This window comes from Bactrocera dorsalis, chromosome 5 (assembly GCF_023373825.1).
Source record: "Bactrocera dorsalis isolate Fly_Bdor chromosome 5, ASM2337382v1, whole genome shotgun sequence".
NCBI lineage: Eukaryota > Metazoa > Arthropoda > Insecta > Diptera > Tephritidae > Bactrocera > Bactrocera dorsalis.
Window position 1 is genome coordinate 46,809,510 of NC_064307.1, and position 20,147 is coordinate 46,829,656.

The window sequence follows — 20,147 nt, forward strand, 5'->3', positions numbered from 1 at the left end:
TGTTATATATGGGGTGGTCGTGAACATCATCCGATTTTCATACTTCCTTAAGAGGAGCTGAAAGGACTTATTCTGATTAAGTTTGGTTGATTTAGAAACTCATCTAAATCCTCCTCTGAGTGCCAATGAACACGTGTGTCAAGATTCATTAAAATATCTTAAATTTTACTCAAATTATCGTTTGCACTAATAAGTCAACTCATCTCGTCATTCTGATTATTTTGGTATATACTATAATTATTCTTTATCTATTTTGATTAATTTTCACAGAACCGTTAGTGAACAAAACCATTATACATACATATGTACTCGTACTCTGTGTCAACACCTTGCAGGAGTTTAAAATTGGTGCAAACACAACAAGGATGTAATGGAAGTGAAAAGAATTTAGAAAATATACATCTGTAACATGTATAAAATTTAAAATATTTTGTTACTGCTGAGTAAATATTCATTTATTTATATTGTTACAAAAAGTAGTATTAAGTTGTATTTGTATTACTATATGCATCCCTGATTATGAACAATAGCTGTAGGTATATGGAATAGCATTTGTCTTGTTGTAGACATCTGGCGCCACGGCTGTCTGCTCGTCGAAACAATAGACATCTGGCGCCGCACTGTCTGCTTGTCTAGGTAAACAATTGCTGAGTCTGGCGCCGCGACTGTCTGCTTGCGTCTGGCGCCGTATAGCCGTATGTTCTGGTAATTTCCAGACGCGATATTCTAGAAGGACACGTCGGCATCAGCGAGAAGTGCGTGGCTATATAAGCCGTGGCAGCGCCAACGTAATCAATCAGTGCTAAGAGTAAACTGCTATAGTGTAGACGAGTTGTGAAATAAAGAGTTGTTGAATTAAATTAAACAGCGTTGATTTTATTTGTCAATCCAGAGATACGAACCTAACAAAGTAAACTAGCAAGAGTAAATTCGCAACAATTGGTGTCAGAAGTGGGATTTTGTATTCTGTCTCAGGGGTTTCGTAAATCTTCTCTTCTTTTGGCTCCACAACCGAAACATTGTCGGGCAGTGGCTTCTTGGGGCCGATCTTGTTCTTGGGATCGTAGGGCAACATAATTTTCACCTTAATACCCAATACACCTTGACGCAACAAGACGTGACGGGTAGCTGTTTCAACGTAATCGTTGCATGGATCACCAGAGTGGATCATCAGACCGTCAACGAATTTCATTGACTTGGCACGTTGACCGCGCAATTTGCCGGATACAACGACTTCACAGCCTTTAGCACCGGATTCCATAATGAAACGCAATACACCGTAACAGGCACGACGCACCGCCAAACCTCCGGTCAACTTATAACGCAAAGACTCAGCCTGTGCAATAGCGCACAGACCACGAGTGGCCACTTTCTCGGCGTACAATTCGATACGACCAGGCTCGAAATTGAAACGCTTTTGTACCATAGCAGTCAACTCACGAATGCGACGACCCTTCTCACCCAACACTTGTTGTGTTTTGGTGGCCATGATGATGATTTCAGTGCGGGCAGGGGTAACGCGAACCTCAACTCCAGAGTAACCATCCTCGGCGAGTTCACGAGTCAAGAACTCGTTCAATTCAGCCTTGAACATGCCATCGGCAACGAACTTGCGTTTTTTCGAGATATTAAGGCTCATTTTGTATTAAAAACGTCTCGCACGGAACGTGGTCAAACAGAAAGGGGATTCACCACAAAAATGCGGATGCATTATCACGTCGCCCTTGTCCACTGGAATGTAAACATTGCTCCAAATCAGAAGGAAAAGAAGGTATAATCGACGTGCGATTACTGAATATAGAACCTGAAGATGATTGGACTCCTCACCGCATCAGAATCAATCAGCTGGAGGACCCTGATCTTGCAAAGCTGGTAATGGCCAAAGAAAATGGGGTACGACCACCAAAGGAACAAATAAGTAGCGAGAGTCCAACTGCAAAAGCATATTGGGCCCAATGGAACAGCATAAACCTCGTTAATGGATACCTTCATCGTACCTGGGAAAGCGAAGATGGCAAACATTCTCGTCTGCTGATCATAGTACCGAAGTCCATGATCCCAAAAGTATTGAAAGAATATCACAATGGACCTAGTGGAGGGCACCTTGGAATAACAAAAACTATAGAGAAGATTAAACAACGGTTCTACTGGATCGGTTGTCGAGATTCCATAGCAGAATGGATAAGTAATTGCGTAGAGTGCATGGCAGCTAAAGGTCCTAAAGCCAAAAGTCGCGGTAGGCTACAACAGTACAACGTGGGATCACCATTTGAACGAGTCGCAATGGATATTGCAGGTCCGTTCCCAACCAGTACGGCCGGAAACAAATATCTACTGGTTGTCATGGACTATTTCAGTAAATGGCCAGAAGTATATGCCTTACCAAACCAGGAAGCGAAGACAGTAGCCGAAGCGTTTGTAGAAAATTGGATAACAAGATTCGGAGTGCCCGTCGAATTACACTCAGATCAAGGCAGGAATTTCGAATCTTCCATTTTTCAAGAAGTCTGTACATTATTGGGCATCCACAAGACACGGACAACAGCGTTACACCCACAATCAGATGGGATGGTAGAGAGATTCAACCGAACGCTCGAAGAACATCTGCGGAAAATCGTTGATAAAGACCAACGGAATTGGGACAAGTGCATCCAGATGTTCCTGCTGGCGTATCGTTCAGCGAAGCACGAGACAACTGGTTACACGCCAGCAAAGATTATTTTCGGATCTGATCTGCGACTCCCTGCTGATCTTAAGTTTGGAACGAATCCTACAGCTGTAAGAAATGATGGAGATTATTGTTCTGCCTTAAAGGAAGAAATGAATGAATTGCATCTAATGGTAAGACAGCATACGCATCTGATGAGCAATAAGATGAAGGACCGGTTCGATCAAGCGGCAAATTCAAAAGGTTTTGAAGAAGGTGATCTGGTCCTGTTGTACAATCCACTTCGAAAGAAAGGCTTGTCCCCGAAACTGCAGACAGCCTGGGAAGGACCCTATATGGTGATGAAACGACTTAATGACGTGGTATACCGCATACAAAGAAATGGAAAAGCACGATGTAAAATGAAAGTAGTACATTTGGAGAGGCTTGCCCCATTTGGTTCAAGAGGATTTGTGCCTAATCGGGACGATTAGGCTTTAGTGGAGGGCAGTGTTACAAAAAGTAGTATTAAGTTGTATTTGTATTACTATATGCATCCCTGATTATGAACAATAGCTGTAGGTATATGGAATAGCATTTGTCTTGTTGTAGACATCTGGCGCCACGGCTGTCTGCTCGTCGAAACAATAGACATCTGGCGCCGCACTGTCTGCTTGTCTAGGTAAACAATTGCTGAGTCTGGCGCCGCGACTGTCTGCTTGCGTCTGGCGCCGTATAGCCGTATGTTCTGGTAATTTCCAGACGCGATATTCTAGAAGGACACGTCGGCATCAGCGAGAAGTGCGTGGCTATATAAGCCGTGGCAGCGCCAACGTAATCAATCAGTGCTAAGAGTAAACTGCTATAGTGTAGACGAGTTGTGAAATAAAGAGTTGTTGAATTAAATTAAACAGCGTTGATTTTATTTGTCAATCCAGAGATACGAACCTAACAAAGTAAACTAGCAAGCAGTAAAATCGTAACAATATTATTAAAGAAAATCAAAAATAAATCCAGGAGGCAGTATTTACCGAAAAAAGTGCGAGCTTAAATGAAGAAATTAGAAGTAAAAACAAGAAACGTTAACTTCGGTTGCGCCGAAGCTCTAAAACTGTTAAACATGCAAAATATTCCATTCAATCAATTAATTCCGATCTTTTAGTTTGTATGACATCTATACACTATAGTGATTCGATCTGAAAAATTTCCTCGAAGATTGCACCGTTGCTTTGGACAATAATTCGTGATAATTGTTTGTCGCAACCAAGTGTTTTTTGATTGGTAGAAATTATTCAAAGAGGGTCGAGAACGCATTAACGACGAACCACGTCCAGGGAGGCCATCAACATCAACTGTTGATCGACAGGTCAATAAAATGAAAGAATTAGTGCTTAAGAGTCGACGATTAACATTCAGAGATCTTACTTTAAATATCGGAATGGTCAGTTAAAACCATTTTGAAAGATCATTTGGCCAAAGAGAAGTGAAAAAACGATTGGTTCCAAATTCACTAAATTTTTTCGGAAAACAACATCGCGTTATCGTCTGTAAAACAATGCTTTCCGACTACCATTTTATTCAATTATCGAGGTATGGTGCACTCTGAATACTTTCTCCCCGGTCAAACTATTAACAAGGAATACTATTTGAGTGTATTCGTAAAAAGAAGACCGACAAGTCTTGGTTTCACCACGATAATGCACCGTTGCATACAATATTGATTTTTCGTAAATTTTTCGCCGCAACCACCGTATTCGCGAGATTTAGCTCCGTGTGAATACGGAATATTCAGCAAAGTCAAACGACCGCTCCGGTGAAACCGTTTTGAGTCAATTAAAGACATTAAATGTGAATCGCTACGCGCTTTGAAGGCTATTTCAGAAATTGGCTTTAACCACTATTTCGAAGATTGTAAAAAATGTTAGCACAAGTGCATTGGGCCCAATGTGATTTTGAGGAGGATGTCATAGATTTTGAAGAATAATTTAAGAATTTTAAAATGATGAACAAAGTCTTACTATTTTTTGCTCATAGCAGTGTATATATCACCTTGATTTCCCTCCATAACGAAGGAATATAGTTTACTTGTAGCCTCTGTTGAGAATGGGTACCAACCAGGCTGTTATGTAGTTTTGGGACTGTTCTAATTGAGCCGAGAATAAACCGTCTGGTCCCGGCGATTTGAAGGACTTGAAAGATCTTACGCCCAGTATATAATGATTTGTGACACTATTTCTACACGAATGAAACATATGCCTCCTCCTCGGTCTTGTCTGAAGTGGGTATCCATTACTAGGCCTGAAGACTACCCATACAGCTGTGGTCTGGCTTTTGAAGGTATGCGATGCTATGCACCGATTGTTCTCTTTCAAAGAACTCTTTTTTCCCTACCTAACCTCTTTTTTGGGAGATTACCATGGGGGTCTAATTATTTCCCTGCTACGCGCTTCTTGTCAAACCATCTTTAATACTTGCCGGCAAGATTCAGTGAATAGTTTAACGAGAAAGTTTAGATCCTCTTTGCTCTTGGGTTGAAATGACAGATTCCAGAAATACGTAGATATACGAGTATTAGTAGCGGTAAGCTGAGACCGCTGCAACCAAGCTAAGTGGTAGCAGAAATTGAAAATTATCTGGAAGTTAAATAATACACCCTAGTTGCATTCTTAGACAGAGAAGGCGCTTTGAATAACTTCCAGCCAGTGGCCATACTGGGCATGCTTAAAGACCTGAACATTTCTGCTCATCTCAGAAAATTAATTGAACATATGCTCACGGGCAGATGGGAGGACAAGGAGGGCTGTTATCTTCACTTTTCTAGATATTAATGAATAAATTCCTGTTAGATCTAAAAAAATAATGGGATACATGGTATGGCCTACGCTGACGATTTGGCGGTTTCGCTAGAAGTACATTCCCGAAAATGTGCGCTAACCTTAAGTAAACAATAGACAGAGCTAGGAAACTCCAGGTTAACAAAAAAGACCAGCTACTTATTGTGCTTAACACATAGAGAGCGACAGACTACAAGCGACGTCTTTCAAATATTAAAATACACACGTTCTTAAGGACGCAGTCCAGTGATGAACTCGGGAAATCCGTTACAATATCTAAAAAGGCGTACGCATCTATAATTCGTATGAAAATATTATTTGTGCATATCAATAGGCTTTTTCTCGATTTCCTCATTGCATGGTGTATTTCTCTTTTCGAAGTGCATTGTTATTACACGCGTCAACTTTTGTTGCTAATTCTCGGGCGATTCTCTTTTGCTGTCGCCCATTATACTATGTTCAAACCGAAAATTTCAAAGATTAGATTACATTTAAGCATTTCATAACCTAACAGTGTTCTCACTGCCATTAGAAAGATTGAAAAACAGCTGTTATTGTCATTCAAGAACTCACATCGCTTAATATTTATCAAAAGAAAACATTGTCCTATAGTATTTTGAAATAAAAGCCGTCTTTTTTTTAATATTCCATATAATGGAAATAATGGATGCATTTTTTCATTTGCTTGGTCGATTTTCAGGTGAAATTAGATTCATTGCTTTAAAAAAATTTGTTTGTTTACATTTTTTCCCTTTGTAGTGTCTAAATCAGCTGTGATAATGTAACAGTTTTCCAGTGCTGACAAGTAGATTGCGCAGAATCAGAGTCGCACGAACAGATTTAGCGTGGATCAGTTCCAAATCACTTCATTGAAATGATTTGAAACTGTCATTTTTGTATGGCGAAATCTTGATAAATTTTTAAGATTAGTGGGATAATCCATTCAACAGCTGAAATCGTGTGATTAAGTGTCGGTCTGAACATAGTATTACATTCACACGCGCAATTTGAAGTGCTGAATACAATGCTGGCGACAGACGACGAACGACATCTGTCAAATATTAAAATACACACGTTCTTATGGACACAGTTATTTTGACAGCTGCACGACTACACGACTGCAGGCCGGCGGGTGTCGTTCTCGCTAACTTCAATATTCTCCTATATTTGACAACGATAGTAGGACAACAGTAGAGTTGACAGTAGAATGGAAGAAGAGTGGTGATGCTACTAATATGTAAAATGTAAAATTATTCACAGCTCTTACAAACTTGACGTTATTTTACAAATAAAAGCATAAAATAGCTCTATTATAGCTCTATTTTACCATTTGTAATAACAATTGATAATTTAAAACAAATAAATTTACCAATTACTTATTTTTTGCATACAAAATTTCGCTTTGAACAAATATATTAAAATTTCATTGAAGTGCAAGGTATTAGTATGGTCACAACGAAATTGTGTACATGCAAAATGGAAAGCTATGTTGTCTTGTGTACATGCGTTCATGTAGTAGGATGCACAACGCCGTTTTCAGTTCACTGTCGTGGTGCCATGTCGTGTCGCGAGCATTGTATTTAGCATATGAGTTGCGGAACTCTGTTCGAGTTTTTTTCTCATTCTCCTTCACTTTACTTTAACCCGTTGTCGTTTCTTTTCCTTATAGGTATTTGGGCCACTCTATCACATATATTTATCAGTTCTGTCAATTCAGAAATACATTAGGGGTGCTCTTGCAAGATTGCAGACTCTTAAATACTATACCGAAATATACAAGGGCACGAGAGCACCCATTGCAGAATCTAGTGATATATGAGCGACTGATTCGGTCAATTTATCGTGAATGACTGTTATGCATGGCTTTTGTGAATGGGCGCAACTTCTACATTCATTTTTAACAAAAAAACTGTAACAAATCTTTATAATTTAAATAAAAATTATAAAATCTATTTAAAACTTACCGTCCTCAACAATTTAACGACGTAATATGCCTTTATGTAAAATGACAGCTAAAACAGGGTTGCAATTATATTTACGCGTGACATTGCACGCAAATATACATGGGTTTTGGTCTGACATATTTATACTGCCATTGCAAATAATTTTCTGCGTGTGTTTGTTATGCCGGTGCACCAAGAGGAAATATATGCAATTCTTGCACCATGCAAGGGTTTTACAAGAGCAAGCGAATACCCCTATTTTATTTATAATTCAAAATTAAAACAAAGATTATATAACAGACCTTCACATATATCACTCTTTTCACCGTCGTCTGAATCAATTTGTATGGCTTCCTCCATACATTTCACAATATCTTTAATTAATTCGATTTTTTCGTCATACTCCATTTTCTAAAATATTTATATTATATTATGTATATTTGTATACATATTTGCAAATTACTTACCAAAAGATGAAATTAAATTTTTTAAATATATTCAAAATATTAATTTCAAAACAATATACGCAAATGCAACTATGTATTACGAAAGAAAGAACACGAATGCGAAAAACGTCGCATCGAACTGTTACGAATAAGAACACAAAGCGTGTTGCTGAACACTGGAAACTCGGCGCGATTCTCCTCTCCTCGTTGCGCCCTCGCCTATAAACCAAAAATTGCCGCAACAAAAGTTGGTGTGTGTAATAACATACTAAGAAGACTACAAATTAGTACCCAAAAAGATTTAATTTAAGATTTGCGCTTTCTCTATTCACTAACATTTTATGACTTTATGTTGTGCTGCTGTTATTCATTTATGATTTCCATTCGGGTTTTGATTATCTTCAATACTGATGATGATGGTGAAGTTAAATTTTGGATAATTATAAAACTTACATTTAGTTGCCTTGAATATGCATTTTCTGGAACCCTTTATGTGACATGGTTGCTTGTTTGTGCATAACAATATTCTGTGTGAATTTTTATGAATTTATCAGCTGGTAGTTTCTTTACTACTTTTATCAAGGGTACACGTCATTTGCAAATGATTGTCAATAATTTGGTGATACCACTGATACAAAAATGTTAATAGGCGTTTTGATATTTTATGATTCTCGTTTGTTATGGTTTACTAATATTTTATTGGCTTCAAAAGCATTTAATATTTAAGTCATAAAGTCGTTTTGATGGAAGAATACAATTTGTTCAGATTATTAATAAATTTCTGGAACTTTAATTCTTATCTTTAGTAATTTTATTTTTTTAAATTTTTTATTTTTATAACTTATTTAATTATACATTTTATTTACGATTTCCATGGTATGGCAAGATTTGAATTTGACATTTAGGGGAAAATTTTAGAATTATTTGCTTATTATTTGATTGTGCCACGCAAAGACTTCAGAATAGTGTTTAAAAATTTGGATAATTTTATATAAATTTATTTAGAACTATTAAAAACAAATAAAGAATATATATCCACTCATATTTTATAACACCAAGTAGTGAGAGAGCTTGAAGAAGTTACACGCTTCTCTATCAAACAAAATGGGTTCAAGCCATAGTGTAGAGGTTCCGGGCGGTGGCACTGAGGGATACCATGTATTGAAGGTACAGGATAATTCTCCTGGCCAAAAGGCAGGATTAGAAGCTTTTTTCGATTTTATTGTAGCCATAGCTGGAACACGCCTTGATCAGGATAACGACATGTTAAAGGAATTATTGCGTCAAAATGTTGACAAACCTGTAAGATTAACGGTGTACTCAAGTAAAACACAAACAGTGCGTGAACTTACATTAACTCCTAGTAAAAATTGGGGTGGCCAGGGTTTGTTAGGTGTGAGCATACGTTTTTGTTCATTTGAGGGTGCAAATGAAAACGTTTGGCACATTCTCGAAGTACATCCCAATTCACCAGCTGAAATTGCTGGTTTACGTGCATATTCCGATTACGTTATTGGTGCGGATGCTATACGACATGAAAATGATGATTTGTTTACTTTAATCGAATCACATGAACAACAACCGCTTAAAATGTACGTCTACAATATTGATGACGATGCATGTCGTGAGGTAACGATTAAACCAAATTCTAATTGGGGAGGTGAGGGAGCGTTGGGTTGTGGTATTGGTTATGGATATTTACATCGTATCCCAGTACAGGCAGTGGCCTCTGTTATCAAAGCTCCCACTACCATTGAACCCGTACAATCAACGAATACGACAAACACCATACCACCGATTTCGACAAACGTAACACCAGTTATAGCACCTTCGCTGCCTTATGTTCCTCCTTTAACAAACACATTTAAACAACCACAAACTAATGCGCCAACGGATGTTTCAATAGCAAATGTTGATTCTGAGAACATTGCGGTTTCAACAACAACAACAGCTTCGCAACAGCCAAGTGTTTTTCAAACATATTTCAATCCAGATGCGATACCCTCAACAGCCAGTAGTGGTTTCGATACTATACATAACACAACTACAACCGAGGCACAACAGATTGGTCAAGCTAACGCGTCTAATATCGCTTCTTCTATTAGCTCCCAATTTCCTGCTCCAGTTGCTGCTCCCAATTCACAATCGTCACAATTCTACGTTTCTAATGTCCCACCACCGGCGAGCTTGTTTATACCCGGAGCTAGTGAACAAACAACGTCAACTGTTGTTGCAGCACCACAGTTGCCGTATGCACAGGCTACATTGCCACCAAATGCACCATACGTTTCAACCGCAACGGTACCAATGTATTCAATGGCAACTCAACAACAACAACAATATATGACTGCACCAGTGGCATTATCATATCCATCTGCCCAAACAGTACCCACTTATCCACAAGTGCAACCAACAGCTGGACTTTATCCGACACAGCCAACACCTATGCCACCACAAATGTATGCCCAACAGTCAGCACCAGAATCGAATGCAACCGTTACCGGCACACCTCAGGCAGCAAATATTCCAACAACAAGCGTGACACACATGCAAGCTATACAACAAACATTTGCGAATTAGTTAAACACAAGGAATCTTATGCAGATATATTAATTTTTATGTTTGTACTAAACTTTATGTGTTTTATATATGTATGTATATGTTTTATTCTTTTGCTTATTGTTTATAAAGGTCTACAATATTTACAGTTGTTTGACAGAATGATTAGTAAAATTATGTTAAAGACGAATTATTAAATTTATATATGTAAATGGCAATGTGAAAAATAGATTCGAAATCTTGGAAAATATATTGATTGCTAAATAACTGTATGTAACCAAACAATACATAATATCGGAGTTTTATTAACATTTATTTAACTACATGTACAAAGTTTTGTATAGAATGAAGTAACAACGATGATCTGTCTCTGTTATAAATAAGAGCATTTTTGCTAGCGTTCCCGCAACTGTCATGGGAACTTATTCTCGACGGAGAAAGCTTTACCACTTCTCTGTAACATAATATTTTCACAATCACCTTAGAAACCTGTAGAAAATCATAATAATAAACTAAATCGACCAAGCAACGGGGAAAGAAAGTGTCATTTGTTAAAATTTACGATAGAAAAACTTGACTGAGGAACAGAAAACGTGTTGACATGGCTAATTTTGTTTTTCCCGAAGAAATTTCCTATTTTGTTGAGAGTATTCGTCCTTTTCAATTGGTCGATATAGGCAGCTCAAAATGGTTGGATGTTCATGAGATGATTATAAAATTAAGTCAACAAGCAATTCTCGAAGCAAGCGAACATCGTGAGGAGGAAGTGAAAGAGTTTCTTATTTCACGTGACAAGTTGAAGGTGATGGTGTGTTCCATTAACATCTTAAAAGATTTATATTTTTAATTTATCATGGCAGATACTCATACATGAAGCCTACAGTGTTTTTTTGTGGAAGACTCGTGTCTTACCACACTTAATTGAGATTGACCCCAATCCTCCAGCGACTTTTCTCATCTATACGGTACTATTTCATGAAGCCGCTGTAATTTCTCTATTGGATACATCCCTTTTTCATGTGAGTGCATGCGAAGCATTGCAGGATGCAGCTATTGATTTAGTTGACTATTGCGCACTGGCGGTGGCACAAGTAATAGGCTTAGTTAGGTATAAATAACATTTTTTCACTACTAAGCTGTTTCTGATTTTTTTTAAATTATTTTTCCGTGGTAAATTAGCATGGGCTATCATGAAAACCAATCCAAACTTGACGTTGACGAGGCTGTATTGACAGAATTAGAACGGCAGAAACGCGATCTGATTTATAAGATTGGTATGCGTTGCATATCAATTTTATGCTACCTTGCAGAACATGCTGATGCAATACCGTTAAGCGCCTCACGTCGCATGGTAGTCACACACGATATACCTTGGCTAATGGCAGATTTGCTATTGTTCCGACCATGGCAAAGACGAACCGACAAAGGCATTCAACGATTTATCGGTATTGGCCATTCATACTGATTTCAAAATAATTCGTAGTAAAATCGTAATTATTATAGATGAAAAATGGATTACAGTTGAGGGCGCCGATATATCGAAGATATCTAAACAAGAGGCGCAGAGTTGGTTCTGCATACAACAATTGCTATTTAACCAATCTTTGATGACATCGTATGAATTAAACGAGGAACGCAGGAAGCATTTATCAAAGGTGACATACTTACATTATGAGTAGTAATCTTGTAAAATTTTGTAAATATTTATTATAAATGCGAAAGTAATTTTAGTGTCAGGCTCTCCTACAAGAAACTCTATTAGACCAAATCCCACCATTGGTTGAGTTAAAGCATTACCTTTGCAATTTAAGTGGTTCTGGAAATCTTAGTGAGAACCAGAAGCATAAAACAAATTTAGTACTTGAAGAATTACCAGAAATACGAGAAAAACTCATAGCTGAAGCAGAACGTATTGGTGGATTTGTTGTCGTAGCACAAAAACAAGAAGAAATATTTCTGTGCACTGATAAGGATAAAATCTTTGAAATAGCTAAACGTTTGAACACTGCTTATAATACAGATTTGCTGGCAGAAATCGAAGAAAACACTTCAGAAATAGCACAAGCCAGCACTACCGTTGAAAATAAAAGCGTAATAACAAGGAAATGTAAAATGTGTGCCACTAATGCGGTGAAAAAATGCGCCAATTGTAAAAACATTTACTACTGTTCAAAGTAATATTATTAAATTTTATATAACTTTCATATATAATTTGTTTTTTTTTTTTTGCAGAAAATGTCAACAGGAAGATTGGCCACAACACAAAAGAAATTGCATAAAAGTATAGACACATCACTATGCGTTTAACTAAAAACCACTTTACTAAATCGCAATTTATTAAAAAAATTCTCCTTTTCACTTTGTAGTATTTTTTATTTATAAAAGAACTTTACTGCTCAAATAAACACGGCGGCTTTTGTATCTCGTGTTCATTTACTGTCACAAATCACTATATTTGTTGTTTTTTTTAAATAGGATACACACAGTGCGTTTAGCTATTTTGGCGTAAATGCTCCTTCACAACATCCAAAGCAGGTGTCTCCTCACCGAAATCCTTAATGACCACAACAGCACATCCACTGACCTTGCGTGGCTTGCCTTCTTTGTCGATCTTGCACAAACCAGACCATTCACCCAATTTCTTGTGTGAATCAACACGGATAAGAGGGATTTGATGTTCATGGCAGAGTGCGGTAACAAGTTTCTTATAAAGATCTTCATCCATTGAATCAGCAAGGATACACAAAACAGCTTGACGCCTGAACATATAAACAAAAAATATTAATTGCGAATCTATAAAACAAAAAAAAAACACTGCTAAAACTTACTTGTCTAAAGCTTTGCAAGCTTGATGAATACCATGCACCAAACCATCAGCAATAAGAGACTTCTTCAGCACTTCTTGTAAGGCGGTATTAATGTCCATTTTGTCTCCAATGACTGGAGCAGCGGAGGGAACATCACTATTAAAATAATAATATCATCGAGCACATCAGAACGTGTAAAATCATAATAAATCTTTCCATGCAACATAGTTTCATAAATAATTCTTAAGAAGTAGTAATTAAAATAGCATTGGCTACGCTATTACCGATTCCTAAACTATGGCTTAATAAGTCTTTAAATAAACAATCCCTTTTTAACTTACACATCAACGTCAGCCATTTTTAACTAAATGAGTCGTCTCTGCACTGAAATAAGAGAACAAAAAATGCCTTATAAGTATGATGCACTTCATTAAATACAATAAAATTTTGTATTTTCTTCCACTAAAAAATTTCATTCCTTTCGTACCTTTTTGACAACCGGAAAGAAAGGAGGTGTCAATTTGGCAACCAACTTCATTTAGCCGAAATGTCAAATTACACTTCAGTGGCGTTCATCCAGCAAGGGTTAATAGCAATGCTGCCATAAATCGGAAAGTGCTCGGTTAAGAAATGGATTACATTTTGCTACTATTGTGACCTAATCAACAACTTAGCTGTTATAATAGCCCTGACAGACGAGCAAAATTAATGCGCCTTAAGCAATGCTAATGCGCGTTGAAATTTTATAGTTACAGACTTCAGACTTGTGCATTTAGAAATTTGCTTATTTATTAAAAAAAAGTAAAACCAAAATAATAAGATAAATTATTAAAAGAAATCTTGGTGATCTTTGGAAAATCAATATAAATTTAATGAAAAAATTCTTTAACTCGTTTCACTACGTTAAAAGATAATAGCGTGAAATTAAAAGCAATAATTAATAATTATGTGGAAAAAGTGTGCGAAAAAGTTAAGAATATTGAAAAAATTTATAGCAATTTGTGCGTTGTTTATTTTCTGCCATCTAAAAATATTAAAATTTGTTTACTTGCACATAATTTAGTTAGCAATATAAAACCGCTTACCTCTGATGCTGTAAACGCAAAGGAGGCAACAAACTTCAAGCAACATCTGTCATAGCAAAAAATAAGCAGTGTTGCCTACTCAAATTCGGTAAATTCAGCTAAATGCACGAAATTTTTGTGCATTACAAACTTGCTTAACATGGGTCAAATGCCCAAATAAATGTAAATTAAGCCCGCTAATGCATATTAGCGCTGTCGTCAGTTAGGGCTATAAGGCGAATCGGCGGCGATTCTATAAGACGGTCCTACCATTAAATTAAACGGTCCTCAAAAAACACGAAAATAAATGAAAGCCTTTCGTTTTTAATTCGTAAATAAATAGAATAATAGGAAAATCATATTTTATCATGTTAGAGTCAATCACATCCAAATACGCGATGTGAATATGTGAAAGATCATCAGTGTAAGAGCAAGTGTTTTATTTTTAAATACCGTATATGCGGTAGAAACAACTATGTTTCAAAGAAGAAAGAGTACTCAGCTGTCTATATAAATGGAGACCTTGCAAATTTAATGGCTTCGTTTTAATTTGATTATTTAATTATTGATTCTACCTTTGGTATTCCAAAGAATCCCATCGTGTAACCTCTATATTAGAACAAAATAAGACTTTTAATAACATATGATTGTATGTCAAACTTGCCATCTGTTTCAGTATTTATTAGTGATCATTGTTACAAGTGACTTTGGGCAGAAAAAAAGACAAAACAGAGATTCAAATAAGAGGACTTAAAAATAGTAAGAGGTTGTAATATAGGTACGTTACCGATATTTTTTGGGTGTTTGGTTCCCCAAGATGCCTATTTTCACCCATATAATATATATGTACAATACTAAACAAAACTACTTGTAATAATTTAAATAAAAATAGATATTTTCTTCAAATATTGTTAATAGAATAGGAAAGATTTACCAATATTTTGATATAATATATAAAATTTTAATCAAAACTAAGAAAATTACATCTTTATGAATTTTATAATTGAAATATATTTGAAAATTTAACAAAAACGTACTTAAAATAATAAATTGGATAGCATAGCTCGGCAACACACTCCTGCCTTTTCTAAGGCATTTGCCCGTTTTAGTAGAGAATATTTAGGAAACCCTAATGAAGTGCCTGGCCTTTTGCCTTGAGTCTCCCTCATTCTATGGCATTCTTAATGTAATTTCTGTCATTCTATAAGCTTTCGCCTGTGTATGTATAGGTGAAAATGATAGATAATGATAGAATTTGTTACTTGTAGGTTTGTACAATGTTAGTGATTGGTGGATGCCGTAAATTAGCATTGTAACCGATATTTACTTCTAAAAAGATATCATTTATATATTATATACAATTAGTATATCAAAAAATTGGCCTCTACACAAAATTGCGCGGAAAAACATTTATTTATATGTATAAATGCTATCGAAAAAATATATACTCCGTAGAAGTTTGACAGTTGGGCCTATTCAAATTGAACACAAGCAACATACCCCTTTGCATATGTTTATGTATTCATTAGTAGGGTATGGGTATGAAGATTGTATTAAGTGCCATGTGTTTTTAGCGGTTTCTTCTAATTGCTTTCTTGCTTCCATGGGTAAACGTGTGGTCAAGGTGGTCAGTTTACTCGCAGTTCACTTATAATTTTTCTAACTTGTTAATAAATCTTTGTGTACAAAAACTCGACACTTTGGTTGTGACACTACTGAAACTTTACAGAACGGTTGACATTTGCAGATATTTACATAATGAGCGAGGAGTTAAGGTATGTCATATAGATATTGTAAAATGACTAGGTCTCATCGTGATTCTCATATATTACTGTTTGCTTCTACTGGAAGGTTAAACATTTTTGATGCCCTTGTCAGAGATATGTGTAAACTGATAAGTAATAATCTCTAAATTATGGGCTCATAAATATAAATAATTATATGTACACATCTGTATGTATATAATCTGCTGTGTTAAAAACTTAGCTTACACTTTTATATATTATCGTATTTGACTTCTGTTTTGTCATTATTATGTATAGTTGACGTACTGCTTTATTTGAGTTGGTTCAAAAGATGTTCAGCTAGATTTGGAATTTTAGTTTGACGTCATTAAGCTGATTATTGACTGATAATTGATCTTGCTTGTAATATTCGACCGGAAATTATCACACCAACTTACGTATGCGTACCACATCCGATAATACGTATGTAAACATATGTATGTATGCGTGCATATAAACCGTGCAATCGGAATATGATATTATTTTACGCAATGTTCCCAATGGGGTTTCAATACACTCAACTTTACTTATTGGAATTTCTTACGTTACGTCAAACGATCTTTCGGAAAAAACTTTAAATTTCGAACATTTTTATACTGCATTCGTACACACAAATGTAAATATTTGAGTGTTTTCATAAATATTTTAATCTCGTTTTCTAATTATTTGAAGATCTTTCTCTCCAGGAAAGGAATATTGGTCGGGTGCGGAAATCCGTTGCTCGATATATCGGCAACTGTGGATGACAATTTTCTGCAAAAGTACGATTTGAAACCAAATGATGCGATATTGGCTGCTGAAAAGCATATGCCGCTTTACAAAGAGTTAGTGGAGAAGTATAATGCTGAATTTATTGCTGGTGGTTCCGTGCAGAATTCATTACGAGTATGTCAGTGGATGTTGCAGAAGCCTAATACGGCTGTATTCTTCGGTTGCATTGGCCATGATAGTTATGGAGATATCTTAGATGAGCGAGCACGATCGAACGGCGTGGATGTACATTATCAACGCACCAATGACGCGCCCACTGGTACTTGTGGTGTTCTAATTACCGGCACACATCGTTCGTTATGTGCAAACTTGGCTGCGGCCAATCATTTTACCATAGACCATTTGCTTACACCCGAAAAACAGAAGCTCGTGGACAATGCCGAGTATTTTTATATATCTGTAGGTGTATTACCTAAATTATCTTTATATTTAAGTGTTCATATTAATATTTAGACAATTTTGCAGGGTTTCTTCCTTACGGTTAGCCCGCCAAGCATTCAGCATATTGCCCAACATTCGCACAAACATAATCGCACTTTTCTTATGAACTTGAGTGCACCATTCTTATCGCAATTTTTCAGTGAACCATTAATGGCTGCATTACCTTACGTGGATATACTTTTCGGAAATGAATTGGTAGCTATTGTTGTTTTATGGTATTAAATTTTGTATTGATTGTTTTGTTTCCACAGGAAGCGGAAGCATTCGCAGCTGCTCAAGGTTGGGATGACAAGGAAATGAAAGAGATTGGAAAGAAAATGTTGGCTTTACCTAAACAGAATTCCAATAGACCACGTATAGTGGTCTTGACACAAGGTCATTTACCTGTATTGCTCATACAAGAGCATTCCATTGAAGAATTTCCAGTAGAACGATTGGAGCCCAACGAAATTGTCGACACAAATGGTGCTGGTGATGCATTCGTTGGTGGTTTTTTGGCACAGTACATACAAAAGAAGCCACTGAGCGTCTGCATACGCTCAGGAATATGGGCAGCACGACAAATTATCCAGCGTAGTGGCTGCACGTTCGACGGTTTACCTTATTTCAAGGAATAATTATGAATACTAGAAAGAAATCAATAAAATCGCGAATTTGTTTATATTAATTATATTCGATTCGCATGCTTCGAAAAAAATATTTTTATACTACTTAAAAACCGCGTACGAATTATTGTCCTGTTGATTACCTAAGGTCTATTACAAACGCTAGCACTTAACAAAGACGAATTTAAATTGCAGCAAAGCAATAAAATTTCAATAATGAGTAATTTTTATGGCAATACGCTTGATGCTGCACAAAAATTCATTGTTCTTCAACAAATTATGAAAGTTAACCAATAAAAATTTAAAAAGAAGGCAATTAAAAACTTTTGTAGGTACAAATACATATGTTTGTATCTTGTTTCTGGGCTTTCTCTGGGTTATTTCCCTATTTATCATTTGTTATTACTAATATGGGTGTAGGGAAATAGTAACGTGTACTAAAAATGTTTTATAAAATCCTTTAATATGTTTTTGTTAATATTCTATTGTAAAACTAAAATTATACAGACAATAAAAAACCTTTTTTTAATTTGGAAATGTATCAATAATGAAAAAAAAAATTAACTACGGTAAGACTCGCTTAATGTGAAACAGTGCTAAACGATGATATCTTAACATGTAAATAATTGAGATAAGTATTAAATTTAATAATTATATAAAAAAATAAAAACAAATATTTCTTACAAAAATAAAAACAATATTAACGAACATGCTTATAAACACACATTGGTTTGAAGTCACTGAGATCATTCGGTCTATTTTTTGTTTCCAATTTTATGTTTTTTTGTCAAGAAAGTATATTTTTGCGTTCTGTTATAAGTTGTTGGTAAGTGGATTAAGCATCTATAACAAACCGTTTTGCTTTTGAAATCCTGTCCGAATTTGGATAACTTTCAATAATTTCTTCCTCAAAATTTCTTGTGTCAATATTTGCTTCACGTCTCTTCCGTCTACTTTTGCACACATAATAGGCCTTTAAATTTGATCTTACACCAATTGTATCTAGCGATGCCATAAAATACCTCTGATCTGTAGGAATTTAAAGATAAAAAATCACGTTTTTAGTGTATTTTCTGTGGAAAATTTTTACATGCCCTGGTCCAGTTCTTAATGTTAATATTAAGGGCAAACATTCTCAGGGAATTTTTTTTAAGGTATTTCCAAGCAAATTTCGTGACGGGATTGGAAAAAATTAATAGTATTAATATGCACAATTTCTCACATGTACTCGTAAATGATAAAAATTTATCGTTGTCATTCGATTGCGTTTGTATTATTTCTTTAACATTTTATTATTTGGTCACATCTTATTTTTTTATTAAAAAAACTGCTGTATCAATTGTAAAATTAACAGGTAAGGAAGAGCTAAGTTGGGGTGCAACCGAACATTTTGCAACTTGCAAAACTTAAAGCCGGGAAATACTTTAAGGTGTAAATTCAATAATATTGAGTAAAGTCAGTCGGATGTTCTTAAATCCTGATATTAGTTTTGAGGGGACTAGGCCAAGTTTTTGCTAAAAATTTAACTATTTTAGGCACAGAAATATTAGTAAAACCCGCTCTCTTATTTCCACTGAGATAACTCACATATTGGCCGATATATGTGGTACAAAGTCACCCGGAATTTCGAAAATGTTTATGTTAAGTATATGGGGGCTTGGTCCGATCCATTATAAGAGAAGGATTATTCCTTAAATTCAGATATATACATACATACATATATCATTTTCGATCAAAAATCAACTATAGGTACAGGGGTCTATATATTCGGTACCTAGGGGCTTGAACAGTTTTTATTGGATTTAAATAATTTTTGATCACAATGTGGCACACACTAAAGACATTATTAATGCAAAAGTTTTTTTCCGTTACATTAATTGCTTCTTGATTTGTGTACTGGTAACTTAACGAATGAAGTGGAATTTAAAGTTGTGCTATATGGGAAGTAGGCGTGGTTATTGTCCGATTTCGCTCATTTTCACAACGTGACATAAAAATATGAAAACAATACAACGTACCAAATTGTGTCGAAAGCGGTCAGTCGGGTCTCGAGATATGGGATTTCACAAAAAAGTGGGCGATGCCACGCCCATCGTCCAATTTTCACACCGGCTTGGAGGACGGAGTCACGCAAGTGAGGAAAGTTCTCTGATCGCCATTCATTTGGGAGTGGCCAGAAACGATTCTTTTACATATGGCTCAAGCAGCTGACGACTTCCGGTCTTTGACCAAGTATCCTCTGGGTA

General features: G+C 36.0%; 5 protein-coding genes across 6 annotated transcripts; 3 read left to right on the forward strand and 2 right to left on the reverse strand.

The window, feature by feature from the left end:
- Nucleotides 1-387: 387 nt before the first annotated feature.
- LOC125778884 (40S ribosomal protein S3-like) lies at nucleotides 388-1,696 on the reverse strand. The gene is made up of 2 exons (XM_049458497.1): nucleotides 938-1,696; nucleotides 388-402 (listed from the first exon to the last, which is right to left on the reverse strand). Exons 1-2 carry the CDS (start codon nucleotides 1,637-1,639, stop codon nucleotides 388-390), a joined length of 717 nt encoding a protein of 238 aa, XP_049314454.1. The 5' UTR covers nucleotides 1,640-1,696.
- Nucleotides 1,697-8,776: 7,080 nt separating this feature from the next.
- LOC105224262 (Golgi reassembly-stacking protein 2) lies at nucleotides 8,777-10,721 on the forward strand. Its single transcript, XM_011202287.4, has one exon. It carries the CDS (start codon nucleotides 8,975-8,977, stop codon nucleotides 10,448-10,450), a length of 1,476 nt encoding a protein of 491 aa, XP_011200589.2. The 5' UTR covers nucleotides 8,777-8,974; the 3' UTR covers nucleotides 10,451-10,721.
- A 146-nt stretch (nucleotides 10,722-10,867) lies between these two features.
- On the forward strand, nucleotides 10,868-12,898 carry LOC105224264 (zinc finger MYND domain-containing protein 10 homolog). The gene is made up of 6 exons (XM_011202290.3): nucleotides 10,868-11,231; nucleotides 11,290-11,537; nucleotides 11,609-11,874; nucleotides 11,933-12,084; nucleotides 12,161-12,603; nucleotides 12,662-12,898. The coding sequence occupies exons 1-6, from the start codon at nucleotides 11,031-11,033 to the stop codon at nucleotides 12,714-12,716; spliced, it is 1,365 nt and encodes a 454-aa protein (XP_011200592.2). The 5' UTR covers nucleotides 10,868-11,030; the 3' UTR covers nucleotides 12,717-12,898.
- On the reverse strand, nucleotides 12,782-13,736 carry LOC105224263 (40S ribosomal protein S12). Its single transcript, XM_049458476.1, has 3 exons — nucleotides 13,578-13,736; nucleotides 13,258-13,392; nucleotides 12,782-13,188 (listed from the first exon to the last, which is right to left on the reverse strand). The coding sequence occupies exons 1-3, from the start codon at nucleotides 13,592-13,594 to the stop codon at nucleotides 12,921-12,923; spliced, it is 420 nt and encodes a 139-aa protein (XP_049314433.1). The 5' UTR covers nucleotides 13,595-13,736; the 3' UTR covers nucleotides 12,782-12,920.
- A 1,829-nt stretch (nucleotides 13,737-15,565) lies between these two features.
- Nucleotides 15,566-18,625, forward strand: LOC105224265 (adenosine kinase). Of its 2 annotated transcripts, XM_011202293.4 has the most exons (5): nucleotides 15,634-16,075; nucleotides 16,343-16,700; nucleotides 16,771-17,254; nucleotides 17,321-17,491; nucleotides 17,548-18,625. In XM_011202293.4, coding segments are annotated over exons 2-5 (1,023 nt in total). In that variant the 5' UTR covers nucleotides 15,634-16,075; nucleotides 16,343-16,698; the 3' UTR covers nucleotides 17,914-18,625. The 2 variants fall into 2 exon arrangements, with proteins under 2 accessions (XP_011200594.1, XP_011200595.1); XM_011202292.4 differs by lacking the exon at nucleotides 16,343-16,700 and having other exon boundaries at nucleotides 15,566-16,075.
- The last annotated feature ends 1,522 nt before the right edge of the window (nucleotides 18,626-20,147 follow it).

Excerpts from the sequence above, each read along its gene's own strand:
- LOC125778884 (XM_049458497.1), bottom strand. The coding sequence starts at position 1,639 with ATGAGCCTTAATATCTCGAAAAAACGCAAGTTCGTTGCCGATGGCATG.
- LOC105224264 (XM_011202290.3), top strand. The coding sequence starts at position 11,031 with ATGGCTAATTTTGTTTTTCCCGAAGAAATTTCCTATTTTGTTGAGAGT. Across the intron at positions 11,538-11,608 it reads CAAGTAATAGGCTTAGTTAG|CATGGGCTATCATGAAAACC; the intron begins GTATAAATAACA and ends GTGGTAAATTAG. Across the intron at positions 12,085-12,160 it reads GCAGGAAGCATTTATCAAAG|TGTCAGGCTCTCCTACAAGA; the intron begins GTGACATACTTA and ends AAGTAATTTTAG.
- LOC105224265 (XM_011202292.4), top strand. Across the intron at positions 17,255-17,320 it reads CCGAGTATTTTTATATATCT|GGTTTCTTCCTTACGGTTAG; the intron begins GTAGGTGTATTA and ends ACAATTTTGCAG. Across the intron at positions 17,492-17,547 it reads TACTTTTCGGAAATGAATTG|GAAGCGGAAGCATTCGCAGC; the intron begins GTAGCTATTGTT and ends TTGTTTCCACAG.
- LOC105224262 (XM_011202287.4), top strand. The coding sequence starts at position 8,975 with ATGGGTTCAAGCCATAGTGTAGAGGTTCCGGGCGGTGGCACTGAGGGA.
- LOC105224263 (XM_049458476.1), bottom strand. Across the intron at positions 13,189-13,257 it reads GCTTGCAAAGCTTTAGACAA|GCGTCAAGCTGTTTTGTGTA; the intron begins GTAAGTTTTAGC and ends TTATATGTTCAG.